Source organism: Hippocampus comes, unplaced genomic scaffold, assembly GCF_001891065.2.
Source record: "Hippocampus comes isolate QL1 unplaced genomic scaffold, H_comes_QL1_v1.1 scaffold105, whole genome shotgun sequence".
In the NCBI taxonomy this organism is placed as follows: Eukaryota; Metazoa; Chordata; class Actinopteri; order Syngnathiformes; family Syngnathidae; genus Hippocampus; species Hippocampus comes.
This window is the reverse complement of record NW_017806235.1, coordinates 518,174-526,769: the sequence shown is the minus strand read 5'-3', so window position 1 is coordinate 526,769 and position 8,596 is coordinate 518,174. Positions and strand designations below refer to the sequence as shown.

Genomic DNA, 8,596 nt, shown 5'->3' with positions numbered 1-8,596 from the left:
AGAACACCAATAATTTGTATACTAAGGCTTGGATCATTGAGCTACATTAGTAGTGTAGCTACAAGCTACATAAGTAGTGTAGTTACATTCACGGACCAGTGAATATTTGCGTGCATAACTGCACAAATTTAGCCAACTTCTTTGTACAAAGTCACATTGGAACCGGTCATCTTTGGTACCTCTTGAAAACAACTTGTGTAAAACACAAGAGATTATAGACGTTTCATATTTTTACAGGTGCTTTTCCCCAGTCCTTTGGCAAACTCACGACCCACAGGTCTCTTACCACATAGGTCCTATTACCCCATCTTGCACTTCCACCCCCGACGCAACAGGAGGCGCTGACTGGCGCGACCAAAAAGCGGAAGGGCTGCTTACCTTTATTTTTCCCCCTTCGGTATTATGAATGAACGCCCAAAATTATTTTTTCTCTCGGAATAAGTTATCATCTAGCAAAGGCGACGCTGTGTGGACGAGGCGCTCGGCGTGAAAAAAAAAAAACTCTCCAAGATGTCTGCGAGCGCCGTTTACGTCTTGGATTTGAAAGGAAAGGTAAAAGAGAGCTGTCTAACGGGGACTAGCCGGCGAGCGTTAGCCTAACGAGCTAACCAGCGAGCCGCCATGCTAGCGCATTCCGCGCTGACAGCTTAATGCGAGGTGGATAACGGTGTGTCATTAGCAATGTCCCGTGGGATCAAAATAAAGCCAGTCAATGCAAAGTATTATCGGTGCGGTTGGGTGTGCAGTATGTCGTGTCAAACGTTAGTCGGCCTGCTGTAAAAAAAGAGAGCTGTCTAACGGGGACTAGCCGGCGAGCGTTAGCCTAACGAGCTAACCAGCGAGCCGCCATGCTAGCGCATTCCGCGCTGACAGCTTAATGCGAGGTGGATAACGGTGTGTCATTAGCAATGTCCCGTGGGATCAAAATAAAGCCAGTCAATGCAAAGTATTATCGGTGCGGTTGGGTGTGCAGTATGTCGTGTCAAACGTTAGTCGGCCTGCTGTAAACGCTCAAAAACACCTCCAAGAAGCTGACAGCTGTTTCTTCTCTTGTACAGTTAACCAGGGTGCTAGCAATAAGCAAACGCACGTATTGTTGTTATTATTATTATTCAAAATGGGCTTGAGGTGTTGTTTCCGATTCAAATCCACTTAATTGCAAGAAGAATACTGTATAGTCCCCCCCCCCCCACCACCACCACCACAACAACAACAACAGACTGTTTCAATGTGGCAAACATTGAGTGTCCTGAATGATTTGTGTGTACTACTAGTGGTATAGCTGCTACTACTTTTGTTGGTATTTTTTTTATTTATTGCAACTGTCAGGCATTTATATTCCAAACAAATCACCTTCGCTTATAGTAAAACCAATTGACAAAACATTTTTAAAAAACAAGTTTTCCTCTTAGTCCACCCTACCTTAAATCACCAGTAATTGTGTCCCACCATCATTACTTTGCATCAACCTTCACAGAAATAAAGGAAAACAACCATTTTTTTCTTCACAGATGATGTGAAAATAGTTTTTCCTTTTGGAAAAAATGTCATAACACATACGTAAACACGATCTTGAATAAATTAGCCTTTTAAGCGTTTAACTTTTTTTCCCCCTCTCTCTGGCTCATGAGATCTCCTTCAACTGCAAATGCTTTGAAGGTTTCTAGCTTCATGAACTGTGGCATGTTCCCATCAGGTACTGGTGTGCCGGAACTACCGTGGCGATGTGGACATGTCTGAAATCGAGCATTTCATGAGCCTCCTGATGGACAAGGAGGAGGAGGGGACGCTGTCTCCCATCCTGGCCCACGGCGGCGTACGCTTCATGTGGATTAAACATAATAACCTCTACTGTATCCTTCCGCATCACTGAATCACACACTAAAGGTTTACTCCCACAAGACCGTTTGAACCGTGCTTAAGACATACGTTGAACCCCATGAAATTCACAGTTTGGCATTTGCAAATTCGCATATTTAACAGATATTTTGGGGGGAGCCTACCTCCCATTAATTGGTAAAAACTCATCCACAGTATTTACTATATTTGTGCTTGGGCAAAAGCGATGAAAGTAGTATTTTGGCACCACCTGGTGGAATTTTGGGGTTTTTTTTCCTGTTTTGTTGGCAGCTCTTGAATGCTGTTTCAGGTTTTTTTTCCTGATGCCCCTAATAGCCCGTCTAGTTTTAGAATGCGTTCCTTGTTATTTATTAATGATAACCGCACCTTGCATAATAACACGAAATAATGATTTGAGTAATACATACCTGTAGTCAAAATAGTCCATGTGTTCATGCAATTTATGTGTCATATGATTAATAATAGTGGCTGATCTCACCAGTTATCATACAACCACCGCTTTGCACAATAGAAATGAATAGAAGAGCTAGAAATAATCTTTAACCAAAAATAAAAAAGTCCACTACATGCACGGTCAAACAGTCACACACACACAATGTATGAATCATGAACGCAATTGCTCCTTTGCCAATTATACACGCTAAACTATTGCGCCACAGAAATAAAGAGAATAACTGCACTTTTGTCGTGATTAAAATCTCTTAACCTTCATTGCCTCAGTGGTAGCAACATCGAAGAAAAACGCCAGCGTTTCCTTGGTTTTCTCCTTTTTGTACAAAATCGTCCAGGTAGGAATGACATTTTGAAAGGCAACATTGTTGGTGTATCGATTTTAAAAGCAACATTTAAATGCCTCAAGGTTTTTTCGGAGTATTTCAAAGAACTGGAGGAAGAGAGCATCCGGGATAACTTTGTCATTATTTACGAGCTGATGGACGAGTTGATGGACTTTGGCTACCCGCAGACCACCGACAGCAAGATTCTGCAAGAGTGAGAAATCCTATTTTGCAACGCTGCATGCAAAAGCAGACCGTTTGACTTGTGTGTTTTTGTTCCGCGTCAGGTATATCACTCAGGAGGGGCACAAGTTGGACACCGGTGCGCCCCGCCCACCCGCCACTGTCACCAATGCTGTTTCGTGGCGCTCGGAAGGCATCAAGTACAGGAAAAACGAAGTCTTCCTGGACGTCATTGAGTCAGTCAACCTCCTGGTAGGGAACTGATTGTTTCAGCCTTGTGTCAACGTGTGTGTCTGAGCCGCTCCGATACCCTTCTTGTGTGCACCACCACATCCTTGAGTCAAGATGGCTCTTTAAAAGAATTTGCTTCTCCGTGCTACTACCTTCACTCCTCAGGTCAGTGCCAACGGCAACGTCCTGCGCAGCGAAATCGTCGGCTCCATTAAGATGCGCGTCTTCCTGTCCGGCATGCCTGAGCTGCGCCTGGGCCTCAACGACAAGGTTCTGTTTGAAAACACTGGACGTGAGTTCTCATGATGACGTACCCTGGGCATATTGTGGGATCATGGTTCATGAGAATGGGAGGAACAAAAATTGGTGAAAATCTGGATTAAGGTGCCGATACAGCACCATAGTACAACATCTAAGCATACAGCATACAATTGTATTACTCGTCTATGATGCCCATCTCGAATCGGGTGAAACTACAGAATTGACTTTTTGCCTGACACCGTTCAGATATTTTCCCGCTTTTTCTTGTAAAATCCCCTCTGCCGCGGCTTCCTTGCTTTCAGGCGGTAAGAGTAAATCTGTGGAGTTGGAGGATGTCAAATTTCACCAGTGCGTCCGACTATCTCGCTTCGAGAACGACCGCACCATCTCCTTCATCCCGCCTGACGGCGAGTTCGAGCTCATGTCATACCGCCTTAACACTCACGTGAGTATGAGCTGATTATTATTTTTAAAAAGTTGAAAATATTGTATGAATTTCCTTCCACTTCACACACACACACAAAAACCCATTTTATATCGTTGTTTGAAACCTGAAATGTGGCAAAGGGTCAAAAAGTTCAAGGGTGGCTTATAATTTTGCAAGGCACTATAACAGTAGTTTATGAAGATGGGTTAATTAAGTTTTATTTCTTCCCACCCATATATTTCTTCATACACGTAAATGAAATTACTGTTCACTTTTTTCCTTTTTGCAATTGTCTTGCTTGTCCACTTTGTGAGAGTATTCCTTTTTTTTCTTGTCCGTACATAAGTTGCATGTCATTTACATGTTTGGAACACATAATCAAAATCAAAACAATTTGTGTATCAGAGACATTACACAATCGGGCCATCGTTGACCGTGATTGAAAAAGAACGGGAAAAAAACTACTCAAATTTGTCCCTGGTGTGCATGACTCCACAACAAAATGAATTTCCTGCTGTTGTATAGTCTGCCGCCCACTAGAGGGAGACTGTGGAGCAAGAAAACGGCTGTTCAATACGATCCACTCAATTTGCATGCAGATGATCGGCTGTGTGTGCTGTTGGTTATGTCTCAGGTGAAGCCGCTGATCTGGATTGAATCAGTCATCGAGAAGCACTCCCACAGTCGCATTGAGTATATGATTAAGGTAAATTCTGATGTCTGCTTCCCATCGTTGTATTGGGGGGAAATCGCTAATTGTTGTTTAACGATTAGATGGTTAAATGAATCGGTCAATCTTATGTTTGAACTGCCACCGCAGTGATTATGATTCACCGTCGCCGCTGTCGTGTGCGTGACAAGCAAAATCCGAAACAACAAACTGGTTTCTCATCTTGCTCGTTCACCCACTTGTGTTCCCACCCGCCCCACCTAGGCCAAAAGCCAGTTCAAACGGCGCTCCACCGCCAACAACGTGGAGATCCACATTCCTGTGCCAACAGACGCTGACTCTCCCAAGTTCAAGACCACGGTTGGCAGCGTCAAGTGGGTTCCTGAGAACAGCGAGATCGTCTGGTCCATTAAGTCCTTCCCCGTGAGTGACTCACAAGACGGAGTGCGAGCTATGCAAATGACCTTTGAATGTCGCTTGTTGGTCTTGCGATGAGTCATTCTTGGGCCAAACCAACCTGCTTTTAATTCACCCGCAGCGCGTTGGTTTCTAAGATATCGGTGTCCTCGTGACAGGGCGGCAAGGAGTACCTGATGCGCGCTCACTTCGGTCTCCCAAGTGTGGAAGCAGAAGATAAGGAGGGGAAGCCCCCAATCAGCGTCAAGTTTGAGATCCCCTATTTCACCACATCGGGCATCCAGGTACGCGTCCCTGCAAACGTCGAATGCAGAGAACGGCTCAAGTAAAAAGACACGCATTCAAAGTTACCGACCACTTTATCCTTTTTCATGAGTTCAACACTTGCTGTAAGTCATGACGGTGACTTCCAGCTTGCCAAATAGTGAGCAGATAATCAGTCATTTGAGGTCACCGCACTCGAGTCCATTGCACAAAAACACATATTCCTCCCTCACTGGAATTCAGACAATTCAAACAGGAGGCATCGAGCGGCCGCAAAAGGGATGGAGCCGTCTGACTGGCCTTTGTGTTTATCAAGGAAATAAAAATAAAAATAAAAAGAGAGAAAAGGGCCTCGCGCTAAGACAAAGTTCCCATCAAAACAATGATGAGCTTCCGTCTCCACGAACTGTTGGCAAGGAAAGCCACGCTGACTGCATAATGACAGCCATCCCGTGATTACACGCGCCGAAGGAACGCAACATCACATTTTCCCATGTCGTGACGGGGCGCATTGCAAATGTCACTTGGCAAAGCATTCAAAAACTTGTTTGTGCACTGCTCAGGTCGCCATAATTGCACATATGCGTTTGACATCAAAGTAAAGTTGAACAATGTACATACATGTTGTTTTTTTTTTTTTTTTTTTAGTACTCACTGATGTTCCAGAAGTCTTAGTTTTCCACATCAGTCAAAAATGTTTCATCATACGACACAGAGTAAGCTGTCTGTAAAGAGGAAAGAAAACTTGGATTGCAAAATCGTTCGGGTTGAAAACATTTATGGCTGCGACCTAGATCGTTCTCTTGAACAACTTCGGTTTATTCTAAACGTGCATACTGTATTTGCTTACACGCAGGCACCAACGTGCGAAATGCCACTTAGGATGCGTGTGACCGCCTGTATGGGATCGTGTGATTTGATTTCGACTTCTCGGTGTTTATCGCACTGCGTTGCAGCCGGCCACCCGTGCCGCTGTCCGATTCAAGCGTCTATTAGAAGGCAGCAAAGTGAGAAAAAAAAAAAGTGTTTAAAAATATACTTTTTTTTTTTTTTTTTTTTTTTTTTTTTTAGTACTCACTGATGTTCCAGAAGTCTTAGTTTTCCACATCAGTCAAAAATGTTTCATCATACGACACAGAGTAAGCTGTCTGTAAAGAGGAAAGAAAACTTGGATTGCAAAATCGTTCGGGTTGAAAACATTTATGGCTGCGACCTAGATCGTTCTCTTGAACAACTTCGGTTTATTCTAAACGTGCATACTGTATTTGCTTACACGCAGGCACCAACGTGCGAAATGCCACTTAGGATGCGTGTGACCGCCTGTATGGGATCGTGTGATTTGATTTCGACTTCTCGGTGTTTATCGCACTGCGTTGCAGCCGGCCACCCGTGCCGCTGTCCGATTCAAGCGTCTATTAGAAGGCAGCTGCGTACGTCATCTCGTGCATTTCGCGCCACTCGCTCCGTGCGAGCAGTGGCCGTGAAGTTTAATTAACCCGTGTAAATATCTTGAGCATGGGAAAGTTCTTCTTAACGGCACCACTAAGTGCAGACGGGGCAGCGCAATTGAAGTCCGCGATGCATTTAAGCGCTCGTATAAATGCCACACTCGCGGCAGGTGGCACTTGACGCCAGCTAAGGTGACAAAACAGGAAGGCGGACGCTAGTCTCTTTGACTGAGATGCCGCAAAATTACAGCATCAAGAGCCGTAACACCTCTCATGCCGAACCCAGCCAGCGATGTGATGTTTTGCTGTAACGGCAACGCGATATCCCGCAAACGGCCACGGCGGGAATATGCAAACTCCACACGGAAAGGCCAGAGCCGGAATCGAACCCTGCAACCTCCGCGCTGTGAGGCGGACGTACAAACCAGCCCGCGTTACAAGTGAAATGCTAAAATTGCTTTCAGCACAATGCTCGCTCAGGACGACCAACGCCGGATCGGCTGGGATTGGGCTGGCACCGCGTCAATGTTTCCACATAGTTGACACAACACCATGAAAATTCCATTCTTGACTAGGACTTTGTTTTCCTGTGCCATTTATATAGAAGAGCATCATGGGGGGGTGGGGGGGCATCTGTACTGTATGTTGCAAAGTCTCAAGCTATTGTGGTATTGTGATGTCATTGTGATAAGTGTTTCGCCGGCTGCTCTGGTCGTCTCTCAGGAAGTTGACAATTTCAAACAAGACAAAAGATCAAAAATTCTTGGGGTCATCTTTGTCCCTCCCGTTCTTGAAGACAAACGGCGAGTCGACGTGGGATCCACGCAGTCAGCTAAAAGGCCTTCAAAAAAAGCCACCGAAATACCATTCAAGCTTGTGACTTTTGTTTTCTTTGCTGTCTCGAAAGACCAGCGACACAAAAAGCAGCCCTTTTCTTTATGGCACACGGAGTCAAAAGCGCGAGTGGTATTTTGGTGGCTTTTTGATGGCGTTTTTGCTGACTGCGTGGACACGCTCGCGCCGTGCCAGCCCGATGCCTCGTGAATCCAGAAGCCGCGGCGTTCCGCGACCTCGCTGTTACGAGGGAAAACAAGGCGACCAGAGCGCCGAGGACTGACGCCAATCCGCCAACAAATTCCTCCCTTTCCCCGCTCTCATCCGAGAGCCAGCGTGACAGACACATGGCGGTTTATACCCTCGCCGGAAAAAAAAAAAAAAAAAAAAAGGTCACGTCAGCCTTCAGGTGGTCAATTGCGCGCACGGGGCTCCTAATGGGTGAGAGCGCTCACGTGTGGTCAGGTCATCGCTCCACAGGAGCGCTGTTTACATGCACACGCGGTCAGCGGCGATCATTTCTATCCAAGTTGTGATTGTGACAACGCGCTCGGCTGTGTCATCCAAGTGCAGTCGTGCTTAGGTGGAAGGTTATTTTTAGGCCCCTTTTCTCGCAAACCCCGGCCGGCCGTGTGGTAACGCTCGTCCATCTCGATTGTCGGTTAGCGCGCTTGTGAAAGTCGTACGGGGGATTGTGCTGATGCATCCAAAAAAGAAAAACAGAGTCATGTTAGAGAAACGCGCTTTCTCTCGAACGGCGGTTCTGTCGCCGCTTCCCCCTTGTCGTGAGTCACGCCGCTGCTTCCTCAAGTGCTCCTATCGCAAGACTCCCTCAAGAAGATGAACTCTTCATCCTCCCGAGGGCTTGGAAAGTCTGTGGTTTGGACAGAGTAGCGGTGAGCCTGCAAAACCGTACAAAGTCCGAGAACGGTTCCTGTCCTTTGCACTTGATCCACTAAAAATACCTTTAATCGCCTAAGCCACCAAGCGGTCAATTCCGGTCCGGTTTTAGAGCCGTTAACCATGATCTGGCTTGTGTTTTTAACGAGGTGTTTGGAGGTCGGACGGCTTCGTTAGCAACGCATCAAGTCAGCGTGAGACAGCATTCGAGATCATTTGTATGGCCCTTAGTCAGGAAATTTCCAAGGGCTTCACAAGCCCAAAAATTGACGAAGAGTACCGACATCCCCTGATCTAACCCCCCCCCACACACACACACACACTG

At 45.9% G+C, this 8,596-nt stretch overlaps 1 protein-coding gene across 1 annotated transcript in view; it reads left to right on the top strand.

Moving 5' to 3' along the window:
* The first annotated feature begins 381 nt into the window (after nucleotides 1-381).
* Nucleotides 382-8,596, top strand: part of LOC109507446 (adaptor related protein complex 1 subunit mu 1) — a 15,989-nt gene continuing 7,774 nt past the window's right edge. Inside the window, exons 1-10 of the mRNA XM_019856878.1 lie at nucleotides 382-552; nucleotides 1,697-1,853; nucleotides 2,581-2,648; nucleotides 2,720-2,850; nucleotides 2,924-3,071; nucleotides 3,216-3,342; nucleotides 3,614-3,756; nucleotides 4,373-4,444; nucleotides 4,673-4,831; nucleotides 4,984-5,109. Of these exons, the coding sequence (XP_019712437.1) occupies nucleotides 511-552; nucleotides 1,697-1,853; nucleotides 2,581-2,648; nucleotides 2,720-2,850; nucleotides 2,924-3,071; nucleotides 3,216-3,342; nucleotides 3,614-3,756; nucleotides 4,373-4,444; nucleotides 4,673-4,831; nucleotides 4,984-5,109 (1,173 nt within the window). The 5' untranslated portion in view covers nucleotides 382-510. The remainder of the gene's footprint in view (nucleotides 553-1,696; nucleotides 1,854-2,580; nucleotides 2,649-2,719; nucleotides 2,851-2,923; nucleotides 3,072-3,215; nucleotides 3,343-3,613; nucleotides 3,757-4,372; nucleotides 4,445-4,672; nucleotides 4,832-4,983; nucleotides 5,110-8,596) is intronic.